The 22,757-nt window shown below is 51.8% G+C and overlaps 1 protein-coding gene across 1 annotated transcript in view; it reads left to right on the top strand.

Annotated features, from left to right (window-relative positions):
- The window catches only part of Tspan15 (tetraspanin 15), a 43,128-nt gene extending 26,492 nt beyond the window's left edge, over window positions 1-16,636 (top strand). Inside the window, exons 2-8 of the mRNA XM_087898168.1 lie at window positions 63-248; window positions 1,431-1,505; window positions 8,390-8,485; window positions 11,293-11,409; window positions 13,946-13,993; window positions 15,275-15,391; window positions 15,858-16,636. Of these exons, the coding sequence (XP_087754294.1) occupies window positions 63-248; window positions 1,431-1,505; window positions 8,390-8,485; window positions 11,293-11,409; window positions 13,946-13,993; window positions 15,275-15,391; window positions 15,858-16,007 (789 nt within the window). The 3' untranslated portion in view covers window positions 16,008-16,636. The remainder of the gene's footprint in view (window positions 1-62; window positions 249-1,430; window positions 1,506-8,389; window positions 8,486-11,292; window positions 11,410-13,945; window positions 13,994-15,274; window positions 15,392-15,857) is intronic.
- Window positions 16,637-22,757: the final 6,121 nt, after the last annotated feature.

Here is a 22,757-nt window from a genome sequence, read left to right as displayed (position 1 = left end):
CAACTGGATTATTACACGTCCACAGCCCCTCACCTTCCACTTTTTTTTTTTTTTTTTTTTAGTTGATTGGGGGCCTGGTCCTGTCGGTGGGGATCTACGCAGAGGTCGAGCGGCAGAAATACAAAACCCTGGAGAGCGCCTTCCTGGCCCCGGCCATCATCCTCATCCTCCTGGGGGTAGTCATGTTCATTGTCTCCTTCATCGGGGTGCTGGCTTCCCTCCGGGACAACCTGTGCCTTCTCCAGTCGGTAAGTGGCTCCTCCCAGCCCCAAGATGGAGGGAGTGGTTCTTGGTGTCTCCAAGAAAGCTGAAGAGCCTGTCCCTCTGTCTTGGCCAGCTGGGTTCCTTCTGTCTTTCACACCATCCAGCTGCCCCAGAACATCAGCCACCGTAGCACAGTGGCCCATATCCGCCCTGGCGACCTCATATCAGCCTGTATGTACATCTGACTTGGATACTGCTGAGGTCTCTGGATTCCCAGTTGTCATAGGAGGGATGGCAGTCAACTGAGATTAAGCAAAGCTGAGGGATGGGAAGATGACTCATTGGCTCATGCAGCCAGCAAACCTATGGGGGCCAAGGGGCCTCGTGGCACCACCAGGCAAGGCCGGGCAGTCTGTTTTGCCACAGCAGGACTGCTCCTGCTTACTGTCTTCAGGCACAAAATCTTGATTGTTTCTGAGCCCAGGGCATCTTTCTTGGCCACTCTGGGCAGAGTCCCAGTACACGGGAGCGCCTGGCTCAGATCATGTGCCCATCAGGTAGAGTGCTGTAGTCCACACAACCCCTGTCGATAGCTGAGGGATGACACCCAGTCCTGGGGACACTGGGTGTGCAGGCCCTTGTCCTCTGATGCATGTGCGTCTTCCCATCTCTGCCCCCACCATCCCACTGATGGGCGGCTTTGTAGTCACACACAAGCAGGGTCTTGGTACTGCCCAAGGCTGGAACTTGCTAGAATCAATCTGGTCAATATCTTTTCTCAAATGAGAGGTGGAGTGTGTGTTCTTCAAACTTCAAGTGCCTCTTCTATACTTGGCTGACTAGGAAGCCACTTCTGAGATATTTAGGGGGGCAGTGGAGTACCAGGGACTGGAAGTACTGCCCAGGCCGCTCCCTCTGGCTGTGTTAAAGGAAGGACACCAGTCTAATTGAGGGAGGAGCCTACTAGGGGAGGAGCCTACTGTTCATCTATTCCCCCACCCCACCCCCAGGATTACTGGGGCAAACATGAGGAGTACCTGCCTGGGGCATCTCAGTCACTCTCTAGAGTCAAGCCTTTCTGAGCAGCACCCTGTGTTCTCTAGGAGGGACAGCAGGGCCCCGTCAGGTTGGACTCCCACTTTATTGTGCTTGATCTTAGCGCAGGTATGGATTTCTCTGAGCCTTCCCTTGACTCCCCGGATGAATCTCTGAATCTTGTTTTCCAGTTTATGTACATCCTGGGGATCTGCCTCATAATGGAGCTTATTGGCGGCATAGTGGCTTTGATCTTTCGGAACCAGGTAGGCCTGTGGGTTCACCATCAGCTGTGTGTGTATTGAACACCCACTGTGAGTGTCCTGGGCTTTACCCAGGGTGCTGCCATGGACAGGGTAGACAGATGGTTTCTATGAAGTTGGGTGGCCTGGGATAGGCCAGACCATACAGCACTATATCATGGCAAGGGGATGGGTGAGCAGAGGTAGGAGGAACCGCTGGGCACACTGGGAGAACAGTCTGGACTGGAGTCTGCTTGACCCGTGGGGTAAGGTGTAGGGAGAAGGATGAAAGGTGAAGTTGGCAGGCTGGCGTGGGGGGTACAGAGGTGCTTAGAGGCTATTGGCTAGCCATCCTGGTGTCTTTGAAAGGCAGCGAGCCGTTTGAGAGCTATGTGCAGGGAAGGACATACCCTGACTCACATCTTGTTCTAGCTGCCAAGTGGAGAGTGGGCAGTAGGAAAGTAAGGGTGACATAGGAGTCTAGCCCAGAGACTGTGACAGTCATCCAGAGGCAAAGGAACGGTGGCTCAGATGGAAGTGGAGGCAAATGTGCCCAGGTCTGACACAGTGGGATTTGATGTGTGATTTGGGCCATTGTACTGCATATAGGACTGAGAGAAGAGACAGGTTGAGTGAGTGATGCCTGATATCCAAGCCCAGCAGTGTCCATGAGATTCACAGTTCTGGGTCCCCAGTGCCTTCACAGCTACACTCAGGTGCCTCATACTAGCTGGGAAGCCTTGGTCAGGTCATGTGGCTTCCTTGACCCTGAGTACTCCCTTCTCCTAGAGTTTGGGGTGAAGATGGAGTGAAGGGGTGAATGTGATGAGCAGGGCATGGTTCAGGCCTGTTCTAGACCCTCCTCAGCATCTCTTGTCCGAGATCCCATTAGTGATGGGGTAGGGTGTCTTCCGATTCAGGGCATTGTCTTTTTCCTTGGGATGCCTCACAAGCTGGGCAAGCGGTCTACCACTGAGCGGCACACCGAGCTCTGCTTGTCTCCTGTTAGCTTCCTCCCTGCCTTCCTCCTCATTGGGTGTTATAGGTAGGGCTTGGTCCCTGACCTTCCAGGTACTGTTAAGACTACCTCTCATCAGGAGGCAGAGGTGGGCAGATCTCTCTGAGTTCAAGGCCAGCCTGGTCTATATGGTCTAGGCAGTTCCAGGACAGGCAGGGCTATGTGGAAAGACCTTGTCTCAAAAAACAATAAGACAGTGCCTCAAGGGCTGTTGCTGAATCATGTAACTTGTTGATTCCAAGTCACCAATCACTGTCCCAAACCCTCAAAGAGTGACATGCCTGATCCCTAGTCCACCCTGCATTGGCATAGTGGTGTTCTGACCCAGAAGGAAACATGAACAGTGGGACCTGACCCTAAGCAAATGTAGGACCTCGGGGTCTGCTTCCTAGTGAGTGAGTGAGGTCCAAGGGTCTGGGGAGAGGACCAGTTCCCATTGTGTTGATGGAGAGTCATCAATGCCCAGAGGGGTTAAGAAGCCCTTCCAAGAACAGAAAGGTGTGTGTGTGTGTGTGTGTGTGTGTGTGTGTGTGTGTGTGTGTTGTTTTCTGAGACAGAATCTCCATAGTCTAGTGGCCTCAAACTAGCTGTGTAGGAAGGATGACCTTGAGCCTACTGCCTGCATCTCCCCAGAGCTGGGATCACAGCTGTGTGCCACCACACCCCAGGCCCCTTGAGTTGTTTCTTCTTTCTGCTTTTCAGAGCATGTCTTCTGAGCTGGTACTGGTTCATCCCCCAGCAATCTGGGGTAGAGAGAGGTGTTTATTCCAGTTGTTTATAGTTGTCTATGCTTTCCTGTGTGGTCAGCAGGTCTCTCAGTTGGCCAGTGGTCTTGCAGGGGTCTAGGTTAGCACTTTCCTGGCTGAGCCCCAGGGCCAGCTCATGGTCAGGGCCGTTCATGGCTTTACTAAACCTGTCCTTTCCAAGAGAGCCAGTCCCGGTTCCAGAATGCCTCTCTAAGGCTGTCAGGTTTGTCATTTCCCAGGGCTTTAAAGGTCAGTCATGGCCATGACATCACTTCCTTCTTTTAAATGAGGGAACTGAGCTGAGTGAAGGCCACTGCCTTGAGAGCCTCTTGGAACCTTCAGTCCTCACAGCTTAGGAAGCCAAGGCCTGGGTCAGGAGTGATTTTCTAGTTATCCCCACTCCCTATGGGCTCCATGGCCATGAAATAAATGTGTGCTTCATAGTTTGTGAGGGAATTCAGGGCTGTCCCTCAACGACCTGGTAAATTTGAGGCTAACCTCAGCTACTTGAAACCCCGTCTCAAAACTAAACAAAACATGTCAAAGGCCAGGTGTTGTAGCACATACCTTTAATCCCAGCACCCAGGACGTGTAGCAGGTGGATCTCTGTGAGTTCAAGGCCAGTCTGGCTTACATAATAAGTTCCAGAACAACCAGGGCTACAAAGCTAGAAAGACTCTGTCTCGAAAAACAAAACAAACAAACAACAACAACAAACCATGTCAAAGCCATTCTAAAGGATGAGAAGAGATGTTCTTTTGGTCAGCGCCTTTCCCAATGCTCTACCCTATAGGACCACCCTTTGTTCAGCTCCCCAAACTGTCCCTTTGGGTCGTTATGAAGACCATTGTGTAGGTATGACTACCTAAAAGCCGGTGGGGAAGCCTGTTTGAAGATTCTTCAGCATTTTCTTGTGGGTTTGCCATGGACCCCTCTGGAATGACCTTACCAGATGGGAATGGCTCAGAGCTGGTCTCTGTGGCCCCGAAAGTGGGGCAGGTGACCACTTCTGTGACCCTCCTTGGGGAACAGAGCTTCTAGGTTTGTTTCTGTTTGTTTGTTTTGCCTGCCTTGGGGAACAGGGTCATGAGCAAGGAACCAGGAACAAAAGAAAGTAAACATATACAATAATGACACATGCCTATAGTCTTTGGGACCAGTACCTGTCTCGTGACCAGGGAGACCAAAACAGGAGGGGAACGGATGAGGCTTTGAGGCCAACCTGAGCCACATAGTGAGTTCCACTACCCAGGGGTATATAACAAGACCCTGTCTCAAAATTAAAAATCAAATCACAATATATAATATTGAAGTTGTTTGAACACAGCAGACATGGCCACTCACACCGGTAATTCCTGAACTTCTGGAGGCTGAAGCTGGAGAATTGCAACTTTGAGGCATATTAGGTTACATAGTAATTCCTTATTTCAACAATTAAAAAAAGAAAAAAGCTGGAGAAACTGCTGGAACCAGAGGGGTGGGTTGGGTTGATTTTTCTCTATTTTTTTTTTTTTCTAGCTCCTAAAGTTTTCTTTCTCGCTGGTGGGGAATGCTACATTAAGCAACAAAAACAGCAGCAAGAACAAAAACAACCAGTGCGCCCCTTCTGGCTCTACTGCAAATGATTTTGTCAGAGAGGAGCCAGACCAGTGCTGAGCATGGGGGGAAAAAGAGGCTGCTGGGTGGGGGAGGGGTCAGTGAGGAGGAGGGGATGGAGAAGAGGAGGAGGGGGTGCCCAAGTCAATTGCTTCCTCAGGAGAAGGCAGATTTCTTTAGTCATTGTAGAAATTCAGTGTTGGATGCTTGGATACAAGAAGAAAGTGCCCCTGTGCCAGGTGAGGTGTCTGCACAGAGGGGGACCCAGCAATCAGAGTGCAGGGTGTCCTTGTCTGTGCATATGTGTGGTGTGTACTGGGGAGTCAAGTTGGGGCCAGCAGAAAAATGTCCGGTGATTTGACCGTGAGCATAGTAAGGGGACTTGGTGACCCCACAACCTGAGCTATAGTCTCCATTCTTACTGTTGGCCTAGCTTGCCTGAGGTCCCAAGTTTTGGGCAGCCTGCAGAGAGGCCCAGAGCGCTTTTTATCCCCAGAGGGGTTGTATCCTGGAGCAGCCAGCCTGTGGGATGCTCTTAGACTCCTTCACCCTTGGCTCCTGCACAGGGAGCTGTACCACACACACCTCTATCCGTTTAAAATAGTCTAAGACTTCCCTGGGGTGTGGCGGAGGCATCCAAGGCTAGAAATCCAGATTTAAAGGAGAATTCTGGAAAGGATAGGTCTGCATGGCTTCATCTGGTGGCATAACACACGTTGAGAAGTCACGTGGCCTTTGATGTTTGTCTGCTCCAGGTCATGTGCCCCTTGTGGTATGTGCCAGCCCCGGTGAAAGGCAGCTGGCGGGCTGAAGTTGCTCCTGTTGGTGTGACCTGATTGAGAGTTGGGTGTGGTGTGGCTGGCCGCGGGCAGCAGCTGCAGAAGCTAGAGTTTCCTCTTCTGTGCCCTGTCCCTCTTCTGATTGACCCCAGCTCCCTTGAATCCTGCATGATAGGTGCTGTGAACACTAGCAAACACTTTATCACTTGGAAACCGCACAACCCGAGTGCATCATGGGAATCTGTTACATCTTTTCAATGGCCACAGCCAAGGGACCACCTTGGTGTCTTGTTCATGTTCCCAGGAAACACACCTCAAGCGCAGTTCCAGGAGCAGTACAGGTTTGCAGCAGCCAAAACAACTCCAAGAACCATCTCATTGAGCTGGCCGGGCCAGGACTATCTGTTTCCCCCGTGCCTAGTCAGGGAGGTTCCCCGCAGGGCCTTTTCCCATAACAGGCGCAATACAGCTTCCTGGGTGGGAAGATGGTCCTCATATGGGTATATAGGGTTTCCTGGTCTGTTGGTCTGTCTTGGTGGGGCCAGCACATACCTCAGATCCTAGCAAGACTTAGCAGGGGAGGGAGAACGCAAGAAAGAGAGAGAATAGATGATGGATGGATGGATGGATGGATGGATGGATGGATGGATGGATGGATGGATGGAATGGGTGGGTAGATAGATAGATAGATAGATAGATAGATAGATAGATAGATAGATAGATAGATAGATAGATAGATAGATAGATAGATGACAGACCGACCGATCCCACAGGCTTCCAGTTTACCCTGGCCACTGTGCCTCCTGCCCTCATCTACGCCATGGCCTGCCCTGAGGCAAGAGCCTCCATGGAGATCTAGAATGGCTGAGGTAGAAAAGGAGGGCCATGGTGAATCAGCTCTGTGTCCCCAGTGTGCCCAAAGAGTGGAAAGAGACTGTCACATCACATTTCCATCCTCATGGCCGAGGCAAGTCCCTAACCTTGGTGTCACCCACATACCCTAGCTCAATCAGTGAAGCCCTGCAGTGCACGGGTCAGGGCTCTGAGCTCATTCCCTCACCCCCTCGGGTGGCAGACAGACCTCACCCTCATGTCCTGCTTCTTATTCATCCCCACCCCACCCCGGCCAGCTGGCCTGTCACCCCATCCCCCAGAGGACCAGGCAGGCAAGGTTAGATGGGAGGTCAGGCTAAGATTTGGTTGGTCCTAGTTTTTTTACCTATGCAGTGTGGCTGATAGGCAGGTGGACCACTCAACCCCTACCCTGGGGTCCGGTGCCAGACCCATGAAGGGCTGTGTGCTGATGACCTCAGAAACTCTTGCAGAAGCCTGGGGCTTCTCTTTTCTGTTAGGGTCTATGCTGCCGCTGGTCACGAGCAGAAGTGTGGGGGAGGGGAGGTCCTCCAGGCTCTCAAATCAGGCCCTGCCCTCACTTAGCCGCGCCTGAACCCAGGCTTCTTCGCCTGTAACTTGGACTGTAGTGGGCTGGCAGGCTGGCACCTTGGTCAGCTGGGGGACCTTGGATAAGGCATACCAATCTCAGGGCTGCAAGTGTCTCATATAAGCTCCAGAATGCTCCTACTAGGGGCTACCGCTCTGGCAGGAGGTCGTTTGGGCAAGCGGTAGGCCTTAGCTCCCCTAGGGACTGAGCTTCCTCTGTGGCAGTATGAAGTAGCCCCCGGAGGGGTCTGTTTCCCACATGCAAAGATGTCTGTGTTATCAGGACCCACCATGCACCCAGCATCCGTGAATGAGCACTTTCAGGGGTTCAAACTCCTGTCACCCCCAGAAGGCTGACTGTCTTTGTCTCCCTATTTTGTGGATGAGAGAAGGAGGCTTAGAGATTAAAAGAAGTGCCTGTGGCCTGGTGACAGCAGGGACTGTGGCCCTAACCATGAGACTTGATGGCCCCTTTTAGCTTTATTGCTAATGCTTAGGTCTGGAAGGTCCCCAGGGTTGGTTCACCGACGGGAAACTCAGCCTTAACAGGGCCTGGAAGCTGGCCCCTGCCATCCCAGCGTACCTCAGGGTGCCTCCCCCAGGAATTGTCTGGCTCCTCTGCCCTGTACCAGAGCCAAGAATGCCTTTTGTCCCCAGTCTCTGCTGGTACTCTGCCTCTGCTCTGAAAGCTTCGATTGTCACAACAAGCCTGTGACTGGGCTGCCCACTCTCCCACCCCAGCCCTGCCTGCTGTGGAGCCTTTGTATTCCGGGGACCTCAGCACAACAACCGGCTGTTGATCCCGGGAGCCCAGCGTGACTGGGAGAGGGTGGCGTTCCAGTGCCCTTCCGGGTGGAGATTGACTGTGCCCAAACTGGGAGGAGGCTATGTGGTCCTGACCAGCCCCCTCTGTGACCCTTTCTCCAAGCTCCATAGTACTCTTCCCCTGGGGTCAGTTTACTTCTTCATAAAGCAAGAGGTTGGTTGATGAGAGTGTGGCCGAGGGGCTGGAGCATCAAAGGAAGATTCCAGCTCAGGCCTGTTGCTGGGCAGAGGAGAGAATACAAGCCAGGAATCAGGAGGGTTGAGGCCCAGCTCCAGCACGCTGCTCTTTAGAGTTGGAGCCTGGCGGGCCGGGCTCTCAGGACCTGGGCAATATCTGTGGGCTGGGTAGTCTCGGGTGTTCAGGGTGGGGCGTGGGGGAGACTTACTCAGCTAGGTGGGAACCGTTGGCTACACCTCTGTGCTAACCTGGACTTCTAGAATAATCTTGGCCTAGCCTCTGATGTATGCTCCTTCTCCTTGGTGATCTTGTTTCCTTCTGTATAGACCATTGACTTCCTGAACGACAACATTCGGAGAGGAATTGAGAACTATTACGACGACCTGGACTTCAAGAACATCATGGACTTTGTTCAGAAGAAGGTGACATGGGGAGCATGGGGTCTGAGGGGCACCTCCAGGACCCTTGTCCCTGTCCTGAGCCTCTGTTCCAGAGAGTGGAGTGAAGGGCTAGGTGACCAGTACAGTCCCAGTGCAGGTGACTGGCCTGTGAGTGGCCCTTCAAACACAGGGAACAACCCACAAGGCCAGATGTCACTCCGGCTACTTTGTAGGGCCCACCCTCTGGCTGACAGGGATCTCATTCTCTCAGGACTGGCTGGCCTTCCCCCAGGGTCCAGCCCACTGGGCCCGGTCCCTCTGCTGTGGAGAGTTTACTTCAGCAAAGGTGGGGAGAAAACTCTCTCCTAATCCCCGCTGGACATGGGACAAGACCCCTCCCATCCCTCTCAGACATCTTTGAATGTGATGACAATTGTATGTCCTCTTGGGACACTGTCCCTCTCCCAGAGGCCCAGCCCAGTTTGTGGGTGCAACCGTCACAACTGCAGTGGGGCCACCCTTCCCTGGGGCTGGCCTGCCTTTTCTTTGTCCTGAGGCGCAGCAGATTTCTCATCCATGCCATGGGGCCAATTCTGGTCTCTCCCTTCACAGTGACTGGGACTTGCTCAGCTTCTTTCTGAAATGCTCAGAGCAGAGCCAGTGCAGTGGGGGTCACCCTCACTCACTGGGTGGGGACAGTGATGTTGGAGGGTCACAGGCCCCTCCCGAGCCTGTCAGTGGATGTTCCTGGTCCCCTGAGCTTCAGTGAAGGCCAGCTTCACCACTCCCCGGGGCCTGTGACTCTGGGCTCCTCTGTAGGAGAAACAGGTGCAGCTTCTGGGAGATTGCTTCCTGCCATCCATGTGCCTGGCAGCCCAGGCTGGGAGGGCCGAGACATTCTCCTGGTAGATGCTTTTGTTGGAACCAGCCCTTAGCTGGCTCAGAGATTTCATTTCTCCATGGGTGGGGGCAGGAGGTGACTAATGCTCACTGGGCCCTGCGCAAAACGCTTCCCTCAGGGCCTCTCTTACAGTCCAGCTCTGTCCCACGGAGCCGGCATTGCTCTTCCTAACAGACAAGCGTCCAAGGCCCAGAGAGGCTGATCCCCTTGCCCTTGGTCACACACCTGAGGTGTCGATGTGAGGATTCAAATGTATCTGTCCAGCAACAGAACACATGGCCCTTGTACAACACTGCAGATAGGTGCTTGTGGACCCCAAGGAAGGCCTGGTGATCGACAGGGCACCGTGGAGACGGCTGAAGGGTGTCCAGATGGTGTCTACCTGGACTCCCACCGCACGCTCCTTCAGCTTCCCGCTCCTGCAACAGTCCCAGACCTCTGTTTGCTCTGGCTGATGGATCTTTTCACACTGGGCCTCTGTTCCCTGAACCTCATCCCCTCCACTCACAGACTTTTCTACTTGCTGATGAAGTACAGGGCCTTGGCACATACGTGGTGACTGTCTCTTCCTTGTACATGTTTCAGATGACATGTCCTCTCTTTTAAGCTGTCTTTCCTGTCCTCCCAACATAAAGTCACCTCCCCCTCCCCCGCCTTCCCTGGGCCCAGGTATAGAGCACCCCTTCCTGGTCACATCCTCTCCCAGGTGGTTTTGGGATAGTTTTGTTTGTTTTTTGTTTTTGCTTTTGAGAGAGTCTTTTACTGTAGCCTAGGTTGTCCTAGAATTCACTGTGTAGCCCAGGTTGGCTCCACACTGTACCATTTCTCCTGCGGGGAATCCAGGCATGTCTGCATTCTTGGCTCTGGCGCTCATCACTTAGCCAGTAGGCCTATCTCCCAGGGTGATTTTACCTCATCTGTACAGTGTCCAGGAGGGAGTCATCCAGCTGGCCCTTCTGTAGAACTGTTTTCTGCTGCACTTCACCCCCACCCAAAGCTGGCCCTGGTCCAGAAAGGAGAGGTGTAGGAGAGAGACTATGGCAGTTTATTCTGGTCTCCAAGGTCAGGATGGAGCAGGGCTTCCATAGGATCTGGCCTCTGAGGCTGTCTCCTCCGGCCAGACCCCTACCCCAGGGGCTTGAAGAAGAAGGATGCAGATCGGTTGCCAGGGAGACTCCCTTTCCAGTGTCTAGTCAGCACCTGGTGTCCAGTTGAAGTAGTTCGGCCTTACTGTGCATGGCTTTCCAGGGTAGAGAGTTCACCCCTTTTTGTATGGCCAGGCCACTCTTGATCCCTCTGGCCTAACAGAAGATGGCTTCATGAGGCCCTGGCACTCCCACCCCTACCCTGGCCCTGGCACTCCCGCCCCCACCCTGGCACTCTGACCTCCACCCAGGCACTCCCGCCCCCACCCTGGCACTCCCGCCCTCACCCTGGCACTCCCGCCCCCACCCTGGCACTCCCATCCCCACCCTGGCACTCCCGCCCCCACCCTGGCACTCCCACCCCCACCCTGGCACTCCCGTCCCCATCCTGGCACTCCTGCCCTCACCCTGGCACTCCTGTCCCCATCCTGGCACTCCCACCCCCACCCTGGCACTCCCGCCCCCACCCTGGCACTCTGACCTCCACCCTGGCACTCCCGCCCCCACCCTGGCACTCCCACCCCCACCCTGGCACTCCCACCCCCACTCTGGCCCTGGCACTCCCGCCCCCACCCTGGCACTCCCACCCTCACCCTGGCACTCCCAACCTCCACCCTGGCACTCCCACCCCCACTCTGGCCCTGGCACTCCCGCCCCCACCCTGGCACTCCCGCCCTCACCCTGGCACTCCCGCCCCCACCCTGGCACTCCGACCCCCTCCCTGGTACTGCCCCCTCCCTGCCCCCAACACACACTGACCCTGACTTTGGCAATAACTCAGATTGGTGTGCTTTCCTCCTCAGTTCAAGTGCTGTGGCGGGGAGGACTACAGAGACTGGAGCAAAAACCAGTACCACGACTGCAGCGCCCCAGGGCCCCTGGCCTGCGGGGTGCCCTACACCTGCTGCATCAGGAACACGGTAACCGCATGGGTGCTGGGTGCAGGATCGCCCAGCCAGTCGGGCTCTGGCAAAGGGGAGCTGGGTGGGCAGCTTCCTCTGGGAGAGTGTCAGTGAGCATGTGCATAGCCCCGCCCAGGCTCTTGGTAGCCACAACAGGGATGCAAAGGGAGACCTGGGGAGACTTTACCCACGGCACTGCCTCTGCACTGGGGTTACTTTACCCCCTCTAGAAGACTTGCCTAAGGTTGGCAGGGCTAGTATGGAATGCAGCTGTGTCAGGCCAGGCGCCCAGCAGGGGCAGCCAGCTCCACCTCGTACAGTGCAGGCGTGGTAAGCAGAGCTGGGGCCAGCAGGGATGCGGTGATGTAAACGCCAGCCTCCACCTTGCCCTGGCAGGAGCCTCTCAGCTGTTTCCCCAGCCATCTGGGATGCTGAGCTGTGCCGTCACCGCGCCATCAGTCCTGATGTATGACAAGTCTATCAGGAACTGCCCCGTTTCTGGACTGGAGCCGGAAACAAAAGCCTCACAATTACTCCCCACCCCCCATGCACACACCCTCGTGCAAAGTCTCTTGTTAATGGTTCCAACAGCTGTGCTTTCCACCCCAGCCAGTCACCATGGAAACAGAGTGGCTGTGGGTGGGGCTTCTGCCCAAAGTCTGGACCAGTGCCAAATGAACTTGCCTGTGAAAGGCGGGGTGGAGGGACTTTGGAAACCCCAGGCCTCTGAGGCCGCTGAGCGCTGTGGAAGGTTCCCCGGGTTTGCAGAGAACTGCGGAAGGCGACCCTGAACTTCTTCGCCCGTGGGTGCACTTTGGGTGTCCAAGATGAATTGTGGAAGCCCAGTGTGTCTTCCTTTTTTGCTCATTCATTCAGCAACCATTGACTGAAGAGCTACTGTGTGCCAGACATAGTGCTAGGCTCTGGAGGGACTGCAGGCACACGCAGACGTCTCTGCCCAAATGGGGACGATTTAGTGAGAGAAACTGACAACGTAAGTGACAGGTTTGAAGGAGACACTGAAGAACATTCGGGGAGGCTGCAGTTTTAGATACAGAGGTGGATTATGAGGAAAACCCCGAAGGAGTGAGGGAGTAAGTTGCACAAGTGTTGGCGAGGGGGATCTCCAGCAGAGAGAGTGTCGGGTGCAAAGGTCCTGGGGTAGGAATTGCCCTGGTGTGATTGAGAAACAGCAGGAAGGCCTGTGTGGCCAGAAAGCAGACTGAGATCAGCAGGGGGTAGGGGAAATTCAAGGTGGTACCCTGAAGACCACAGGCTGGTGTCCTCATGAGTGACAGAAGTCAGCCCTGAGGTGCTGGCAGCAAGCAGGAGCGGAGCAGGAAGTTCCAAGGGAGCAGCCACAGCAGGAGGGCAGACTGCAGGGCGCACATAAGCAAGCAAATACCAAGTGGGAGGGTAGGGGTGTGAGCGGTGGTGGAGATTCGGTGTGAGTCTCCGCTAAATCTATACTTATGGTCCCTCCAAGTTGACTCACACCGAGGCAAGGGAGCCAGGCTCTCACACGACCATGTCCCCTGGGCGTCATGCAATCCCACCTCCAGCTGCCCAGCGAGGTCTTTCTTGCCGCCTCTTTCTCAGCTACGTCATTCCCTCATCGTGTCCGTGGCCTTCTCTCTAGGCTACCGGCGCTGAGGCGGGGGCTTCGTTGTGCCTCAAGCCCCTAAAATGGAGACTGATATCAACAAATGCCAGCTAACCTTTGTTTATTGAGTGACCTGACTTTCCAGAATTGCCTGGGGGAACCTCTCATCCACTCCCCCACCCCACCCCTGTCTCTATCAAGTGCCGCCACCCCTCTGTCCTTTTGGGGTTGGATGTCAGAAGCGATGCCTCACTTACATATGCAGGAACCCAAACTGGATCCAGGCTGGACCTGGGACTCCACCTCTCCCCTGATGACTGAAGATGTGACCAAACAGGGCACAGGCAATGATGGGAAGTGTCATCGCGCCTACTTGGAAAGGAATTTGATGGGGGTTAGAGCCCAGCCATAGGGTTGCCGTGTGTGTAAATCAGTCAGCAGGGAGCCCTGGAGAGTGGCCCTTTTTTCAGAGAGAAACTTCTATGACCCTGGTGGTGAACCCAGTGTTGAAAGGGCAGAGAAGCGTGGCCAGTGGCCCAGCCTTGCCCTCAGGTAAACCGCAGCTGGCAGGGGGCCCTGTTGTGGTTTGAGCAGTTCCTTTCTGAGAGCCAGGAAAGTGGGAACAGCCTGGCTGGTGACTGGGAAATACAGATGGGTCAGCAGGGGGGCACCTCAGGACTGCTTCTAGCTAAGAGATGGACTGCAGCTGGTGGAGGGGTTATCTCCCACCGGGACCCTCAGGGAGGATGGTGGGTCTGCCCTTGGCTCTCCACTGGGTATTTCTTGAGGAGGTAACTCAGAAACAGGCTGGAGCCTGCTGCTGGAGGCCGGAAATCTCAGCTCCCCCCACACCAGACTGTACACCCACCTCTCGGCTCTTTCATCTGTAAAAGGCGTGTCCTTCGGATTACAGCCCATAGAGTCATGGCTTGTGATATGTTTCTGTTTCAGACAGATGTCGTCAACACCATGTGCGGCTACAAAACAATCGACAAGGAGGTAAGGGCTTGAAAACCTTTTGTCCCCAGAAATGGTGTTCCTCTTGTCCCACCCCCCAGCTGATGGAGGGTCTCTTGTCCCACCCCTAGCTGATAGAGGGTCTCTTGTCCCCCCCAAGCTGATGGAGGGTCTCTTGTCCCACCCCCAGCTGATGGAGGACCTCCTGTCTCCCCCCCAGCTGATGGAGGGTCTCTTGTCCCACCCCCCAGCTGATGGAGGATCTCTTGTCCCACCCCTAGCTGATAGAGGGCCTCTTGTCCCCCCTCCCAGCTGATGGAGGGTCTCTTGTCCCCCCCCCCAGCTGATGGAGGGTCTCTTGTCCCACCCCCTAGCTGATGGAGGGTCTCTTGTCCCCCCTCCAGCTGATGGAGGACATCTTGTCCCACCCCTAGCTGATGGAGGATTTCTAGCAGAGTGCTCCTGGCTGCTCAGCTTCCCCAGCTCTGGCTTTCAGTCACATGAGGGCCCAGGGAGCCGGGTCGGGGGCAGGGGAGGCACCTGCCCAGGTTTGCTTCTCTGTGTGAGACATCCATTCCCTTACAGGCCCCCTCCCATGCTGCCTGCCCAGTCCTGTAGTTTGTTGACAGCTCACACTGGCACTGCCTGCCTGGGACCCCGAAGGCCCTGGGGTAGAGCAAGTCCTTCCCTGATATCCCCCTGCATCAGCTTTTTGGGCAACTCCTCGGGAAGCTAGGATGATGGTCTTTCTATGTAGCCCCAGCTGATGTGGAACTTCATATATGTAGACTAGGTCAGCCTTAAACTCCCCGGGATTCTCCCCCCTCTGCCTCCTGAGTGCTAGGATTAAAGGTGTACACCACCATGCCCAGTCTTTTTCTTTTTTAAATAACCCACTGGGTCCAATTAGTTTTGCCCATATATGCATGAGGGTGGGGCCATCCACTGGAAGAGGGGCAGCCTGCCAGCAGCCACACCCCCAAATGATGTTGTTTAATAATTATGGGATGAAGCAAAGTTTCATGGTGAGGAATGTTTTACTTGTGGAAAAATCTAACAGTAATTCTAGAAGCTTCCCTGTACATTAAAGCCATGTAGTTGTGGGGGTTTTGTTGTTTTTCCACATATACCTGGAGTTGGCTTTTGGCTGTGGTGATAATGTGCAGTGCTGGGTGGCATCTGAGAGGCATGTGCGTATACCCTGCCATCCCCCAGTTCCCAGCAGTTCTGACCCCCAAAGTACTGCCCCAGTGTCCCCAATGCTGTCTCAGGAGCAGTACTAGAAAGCCCAGGGTCCCGTGCTGACACCCTCTTCCTGCACAGCGCCTGAGTGCCCAGAACGTCATTCACGTGCGGGGCTGCACCAACGCCGTGTTGATATGGTTCATGGACAACTACACCATCATGGCGGGTCTCTTACTGGGCATCCTGCTTCCTCAGGTGGGTAGTCTGTGGGGACAGATGAAGCCAGGCTGAGTGATGAAGGTGAAAGTTTAGAGGCCCTGAGAGAGGGCTAGGGTCTGCAAGGAGAGACAAATGGAATAGCCTCAACTGTTCACGTAGCACTGGCTCTGGCTTCAGCCCAGAGCTGAAGTTATGGGTAACCCAGCCCAGTGCATGGGTTACCACTGTCCACTTAACAGAGGTGGCAGGATTTTCCAAGGTCCTGAATAAAGTGTGACAGAGCTGGGCTGGAGGCAGAAGGCCCAGAAAAGGGGCCATTGCTAGTGAGGCACAGGGAAGTCTCCATGTTCCTAGGAGGGACAGAAGAGGTCTAACCTGGGGCTGCCTGGGCAGTGGGTGAGAGGATGCTTCAATTTCCCCAGCCACCCAGTGTCATGGGGAACTATCTGGAAGGACTGCCCATATGTCAGGAAGCTCTCACCTGCCCCCTCTCCATCCTCAGTTCTTTGGTGTGTTGCTGACATTGCTGTACATCACCCGAGTGGAGGACATTATCTTGGAGCACTCGGTCACGGATGGACTGCTGGGACCTGGTGCCAAGTCTAGCGTGGACACGGCGGGCACTGGGTGCTGTCTGTGTTATCCCAGTTAGGACCTGGTCCGGCACAGCAGCCTCAGCAGGACTGTACTGAACAGCACATCCCAGTCTACACAAGCCAGGCAGAGGAGTTCCAGCTCCCTTGCCCACTTGAGGCACCGACCAAAGCCCAGGGTGTATGTGCCCGTGTACAGTGTCTGATGGCCACTCCTCCCAGGGGATGGCTGAGCCCTGCGGAACCCCAGGGGATAGGGATGACCCAGCTCCAGTTCTGGGTCCCCACGAAGGAAGTTCAAGACTCAGTATGGGCTCAGTTTATTTCTTGCAGTGCCTTGGCCAGTGGTCATCACACCCCGCCCCTTCAGGAGCGGTTCTGTGGTGGTTTTCAGGAGAGGAGAATGTGTTTGTTCCGTGGGGCAGGAAGTGCTGGGTTCAGCCCCAGTCCCACTGAGCCAGATGTGCGGTTGGACCATGTCTCAAATTTCCAGGTGCCTTGGGCCTTCTGTAAGGCTCCTGCATTGCCCATCTATTTTCTACGTGGTTTTTTATAACATTCATGTTTTGTACACAATTAACAAGAGTTTCTGGCTACCCAAAACTGGCCACCCCCACTCCCTCTCCCCAGTTCACTCATCCCTCTGAGTCAGTCATTAATCAAACAATAAAGATGTGATTTGAGGGGGGATGGTGGTCTTTCATTTGTATTATTTGAAAATCTCTCATTGGTGCAGGGGTTGAAGGAGAAGCTGCTCTGGAGTGAAGCTTGGTATGACTTGGGCCACTGAGGCCAGGGAGGCAGCATGGACAGCGCTAGTATTTCACACACTAGGGGAAACTGAGGCTAAATGGTAAGACATAAAACGCCACAGGTGGAGAAATGGTCACACGGAGAAGTAACTGAGCCCAGGGCGCGGAAAGGAGATCTGCGACCGCAAATATACCCGTGTTACATAGAAAAACTTTGGTAGGAATCCGCAGATTATATCCAGGGACCCATGCCAAGCAAAGCTTGGTGCTGGTCGCCCCCTGCTGGAAATGGCAGGTCCTGCAGGAAGCGTCAACCCAAGCATGTGTCACTTCCAACCCCACCTGGGTTCTAGGTTTTCTGGACGTTCTTAGTAGATGGGTCAGTAGAAATAAAATAAGAATCTCAGGGTTATGGGGAAGGGCAGGGGCGGGGCTTTAAAAAGAGCGCCATGACAGCGAGGACATCAGAGGTCACGTAAGGCCAGGCCTAACCATCTAGCATAAATGGTAAGGCTGTTTGCAGTCCTTCCTGTTATCTCAGTTTTGTTGATGGGAAACAGGCAGAGTGGTTAAGTAACTTGCCGATGCACAGGACTGCTTCCGTAGCACCTCTGCTTGAATTGTGTCTGTCCATAGACTCTCCCCGGTGTGCGAAACCAGGCATGGCTGGGGCTGTGGCTCCCATGCTCACTATGGATGTTTCTGCCCATCCACCTTTGGTTGTTGAGATAGTCTCGTGTAGTCCAGGCTGGCCTCAAACTCACTGTGTAGCCAAGGATGGCCTTAAACTTCAGACTCTCCTGCTTCATCCTCATGAATCCCATGAGGATGCCAGCTGGGATCCCAGGCTGGCACCGCCACACCCTGGTTATGGAATGCTGGGGCTGGAGGCTCTTTATATCCTGGGCCCCGTTGAGCCCCTTTGACTTGGGCACAGGGCTGACTGTTGAGCCCTCTAGCTCTGGTTGCTCTCAGTATTCTTCTGTGCCCAGAGGAGAGGGCAGAACTCAGGGAGAGAAACTAAGGTTCAACCTGAAGATCCGAAAAGCAAAGCAGCCAGCTACTGGCTCTTCCCTTGACCTCAGTCCAAAGTGGCGATCCTGCCTCCAGGAATCTGAGAGTGAGACTGTGGGTGAGAGACGTTTCCTCCCGTTTTATAATCCTCTCTAGTGTGGGGATTAAAGGTGTGCACCACGATGATTAAGGCATGCACCACCTGGTTTCTATGGTAACTAGTGTGTCTACTGGGATTAAAGGTGTGTGTTACCATTACCTGGTCTGCAAGGCTGACCAGTAGGGCTGTTTTACTCTCAGATCTTCAGGCAGGCTTTATTTATTAAAATACAATTGAAATGCCGCTATACACCTGTGGCACAGCAACATGGCCAGGACACGCAGAGGGGGTTTGGGACTACTCTGGAGCCTGCTTATAAAAGCCTGCTACTTCACAGCCCGGAGTCTGGTGACTCTTTCCACCACCAGGGTTGGAGGTTGTTGGCCTCCCAAGCCTGAGTTCCCCATGCGCACTCAGGCCTCCAAATCTGTCTCTTAAGAAAAAGCACACGGAGAGAGCTTTGCCAGTCAGTTTCAGGGGACTCCTCTGCCACGGCTCCTTTCTGTGACTCTATGTCAAGGATCCCTATGTCACCTTGTCTCCCAAGACTAGACCCTAACCCACCCACGCGGGCTTCAGTTTTGAATTTTTTGTTTTGTTTTGGAGACATGATTTCTCTGTGTAGCCCTGGTCATCCTGGAACTCACTCTGTGGACTAGGTTAGCTTCGAACTCAGAGATTCACCCGTCTCTGCATCCTGAGTGCTGGGAGGCACCACTGCTGTCTGACAGTTTTGAGGAGAATACATTTGGGAATGCTGACAATTGCATTTCAAACCTGGGACATGGCTGAGGTGCCTACTTGACATATCAAAGCAAACGCTGACTGCCAGGTTCTCCCAGCATCCCTCAGTCCCTGCCTGTTACAGGGTCCTCTGGCTTGCATACTCAGCCTTCTACTCTAAACTTCTCCAGCCCAGGGCACTGACTGCACGTGAAAATTCCAAAAACTGTCTGGAAACTTCCTTTTAAAGTTTATGCAAGTGGATACAAATTTTCCAGGCATGGGGGATGCATGCCTGTAATCCAGCACTTAGAAGATTGAGGCAGGAGGATTGCATTAAAAATAAAACACCTCTGTAGTTTTGTCCTGTATCCCTGCCACCTTTTGCCTTTCCTTCTGTGAGTCAAAATAAACCCTTTCTTAAATTGCTTGTCTCAGGTATGCTGTCATCGCAATGAGAAAAGTAACTGAGATGGGACTCCAGTGTTTAAAGAGGCAGACAGAGCCAATGGAAGCATCAGTGCAATCTAAGATAATAAACACATTCATTGCTCTAAAGAACGTTCTGTTCCAGGAATTCTGTCACTGGTCCACTAACTAATTGTAGGGAGCATTTTGGTCTAAGAGGCGGGGTTAGCATTGGGAATGGACATGACCAAAAGATAAGGCGGAGCTGAGGGATGTGTGGACCCTGTGCGCCCTTTGGAACGAGGAACAGCAGCAGTGGAGCGGCTGGTGACTCAGCTCATTCTCCATTCTGTCTTGTGATAATTGTGCTCAGATTTTGCTGATAATAAATGGTAATCATTTGACTTCCTTTATCATCTGGTGCCCAACGTGGGTCTCTGCTTACAACTTTCTCCTAATCCCTTCTTCCTAGTCCTCCCCTGCTGGAGGAAATCCTTCAGCCAGTAGCCTTTAAGATACCAGCCCACTTAGGCGTGGCCTCTTGTACTATAAGTGCTGATGTAAAGCATGTGTGCTAGCTCTCTCTTCCGGCTGCTGGATTAGGTTGCTGTTCCCTGTTCGAGCAGAGGACAGTGATCTGTGAGTCTAGCCCTAAATAAATAACCCTTTATTATACTCAATTCTGAGCTGGTGTAGGAATTCTTTTTAGCATTCATCTTCATCTGGCACCCCACATGGACCCCAACTCCATACCTGCCGGGTGGACTGGTCCAAAGGCCCACAAACAGTCCACGGCCCAGGAGGTCTCCCACCCCTGCCCACCTGTCTTGCTTTCACCTACTAAGCACTTTTTTTGTAAAACCCCTGCCACAGCAGAGCTAAGTGCGAGGTGACTTGGAAATTTCCCAAGCCCAGCCCCACTGCCACGTTACCTACCCCATGACAACTTGCACAGCTTATGGTTTGTGCCCCTGCTCCTGAGTTCTGGGCTCCTTGTTCTGTCTATGGAATTGATTTAATTGCTTTTGATTTGTCAAGCAAAGCATATTTGTCAGTATTTAACCAGCACCAAGGCTGAAAACCAAAGTGGCGCAGGGCCATTCGTGCCACCACGAGTTGTACCACCACGGGTTGCCTGCTGCACAATAAAGACTATTACACATAAAACAATTCACCAGGTCTCATAACACAGGTAACTATTTGATTAACTGTCGATTAATAAATCAATAAACTTGAAAGTTATATAATGGTAGACAATATAATCATAGAAAATTTTAGTAACATTTTTGCTGATACAATGGATTGTATTCTGCAAGGCTTATATGGTTATTGTGATAAATCCATTTATTGGATATTGGGGCCCAGTTTTTTGCATCATATTATATCCTTAAGAAAATGGTTTAATAACAGAGCCAAGAATGAGGCACTTTTAGAAAAAATACAGTCTTTACAGATTAATAATTAACAGCTAGCTGACAGGATTAATACCATAAAAAAATCAACAGTTACCTGAAAAAATTAATACTCCTGAAAAGGATAACATTAATTTTACAGACAAAATTCAATCTATGTCAAAGGGTACTGAGAAATTATCTAAAAGAATCCATACTGTTGAATTTGACAATCAAAATCTGTTAAAAAGTTATGATAGGTTAGCAGATAGAGTATCTCTCCAGGAAGGCTATCTGCATACTATCCATATAATGTCCAAGGATGAGATGTTATCTTTATAGGAAAAACTTCAGACCTTAGAATCACATGTGCAGGATGAGAACCAGAGGCTATGTGCCTCAATGAAATCACTAGAGATATTTACAGGCCAGGAGACTCAGGCTTTACAAAAGACAGTAGTAAAAAGATTTAAAATGACTGAGGAAATTTTTGGAGCTGATTAGCAGGGAAAGAAGGTATAAGGGCAGGATTTAACATTGCCAGTACCTGTCAGAGATGACTTACCCAGGGTTTTAGTTTCTTACCCTGTAATCTACTCTGACAAAGCATCAAGTTCTAAATGCCCAAAAGGATCCAAAGAAGGTAGATGGATACCTATAGGAATGAATGCTCTAAAAGAAATTAAGCAAGCTGTTGTAACTGATGGCTTGCATTTGGCATTTGTTAGGGAGATGATAAAGACATGGGCTTCTAGTATTTTAAAGCCATGTCATACGACTGGCTTCAGTTAGTTATAGCAGTCCTGGATGATGGACCCCAACTGCTGTGGAAATGTTATTTACAAGAAGAGGCAAAATTTTAGGACAACAGGGAAAAGCAAAAGGACTTGAGACTTCCCAAGATCAAATTCTTGGCAAGGGCACTTATGTTGACCCACAGACTCAAGCTCTTTATGATGAACAAATCTTGTCCCTATGCCACAAATCAGCCTTAAATGCTTGGGACAGGATTCAAGAACTCGGAAAATGAATCATATATCAGGGTTAAATGGAGCCAGAGAGAACCCTTTAGTGACTTTTTACAAAGATTAACTAAGGCTGTACAAATAGGAGAAACAGACCCATAAGCTAGATAAGTACTTATCAAATTCTGGCTTTTGAAAATGGCAGCTTAGAATGCAAAAAGACACTTGGACTTTTAAAGGTTAGATCAGCACCAATAGATGAATGGATCCTGCATAAATGGACATTGAGGCATTCGACTATAATACTGAATCTTGGGTAGGAGAAGAAATTTACAAAAGTATGAGGAGACATCAAAATGCCAAATGTTTTAATTGTGGTAGAATAGTGCATCTGAGAAGGGATTGTAGGCAAGAAATTCCTAGAAATAATGTCTCCTTTGGAAATGGCAAAACCAAAAGGTACCAACCTTCTGGATTATGTAGAAGGTGTGGCAAAGGCTGACATTGAACCAATAAATGCAGATCAACAAAAGACAGACAAAGCAATCTGATAACATCAGGAAACTTTTTGGGGGGCCTCTCACAGACTCCCAAGTCAAAAGTGATCCAGTCATTCCCAGTCACTGTGGAACATGTCTCACCAGGCAAATTAAAAAATCCAGAGCCTTCTGTAAAAAACCATACTGTTCTGGATGATGGAATAAACATGGAGGATGAATAAAAAATTCCAATAGGAAATATATTCTGGCAGACTTCTATAAATAATCAAAGACCAAAGCTAAGAGTGCTTATAAATGCCATTGTAACTGTGGGTTTGATAGACACAGGTGAGGACATGAGTATCATTACTCCAGAATCTTGGCATCCAAATTGGCCTCTTCAAAAGGCAGATGTTCAATTCCTAGGAATTAGAACCCTATCTCAAGTGAAACAAAACACAAGATGGGTTGAATACATAGGGCCAGAAGGACAGTGAGGAAGGCTGAGGCCATGCATGGTTAGTATTACAGTGAATTTTTGGAATCATGACCTGCTGCAGCAATGGAATACCCAGATTAACATTCCTACAGTCCTAGAAACTCATATTTCTGGGATATTATAAAATACTATACACAAGGGTCACCAGTCATTCAGGTTGTACAAGAACACAAAGAAACTAGCAAACCTTTAGAGAAACCAATAGTCCTACCTTTAAAATGGTTAACTGAGAAACCAATATGGGTTAGACAGTGGCTTTTAACAGAAGGCAAACTGCAGGCTTTAAAACAGCTGGTAGAGGAGCAACAAGATGCTCACCATATTGAAGAATCAACCAGTTCTTGAAATTTTCCTTTATTTGTTGTTAAAAAGAAATCTGGTAAATGGAGAATGGTGACAGATCTAAGATCTTATCTGTCAATAAGGTAAATCAACCTATGGGCCTTCTACAATCTGGAATTCCTCTGCCTTCTCTATT

This window comes from Myodes glareolus, chromosome 18, assembly GCF_982192425.1.
Source record: "Myodes glareolus chromosome 18, mMyoGla1.1, whole genome shotgun sequence".
NCBI classification, from domain to species: Eukaryota; Metazoa; Chordata; class Mammalia; order Rodentia; family Cricetidae; genus Myodes; species Myodes glareolus.
Note: the sequence above shows the minus strand (reverse complement) of the source record. Positions and strands in the feature narration are given on the sequence as shown.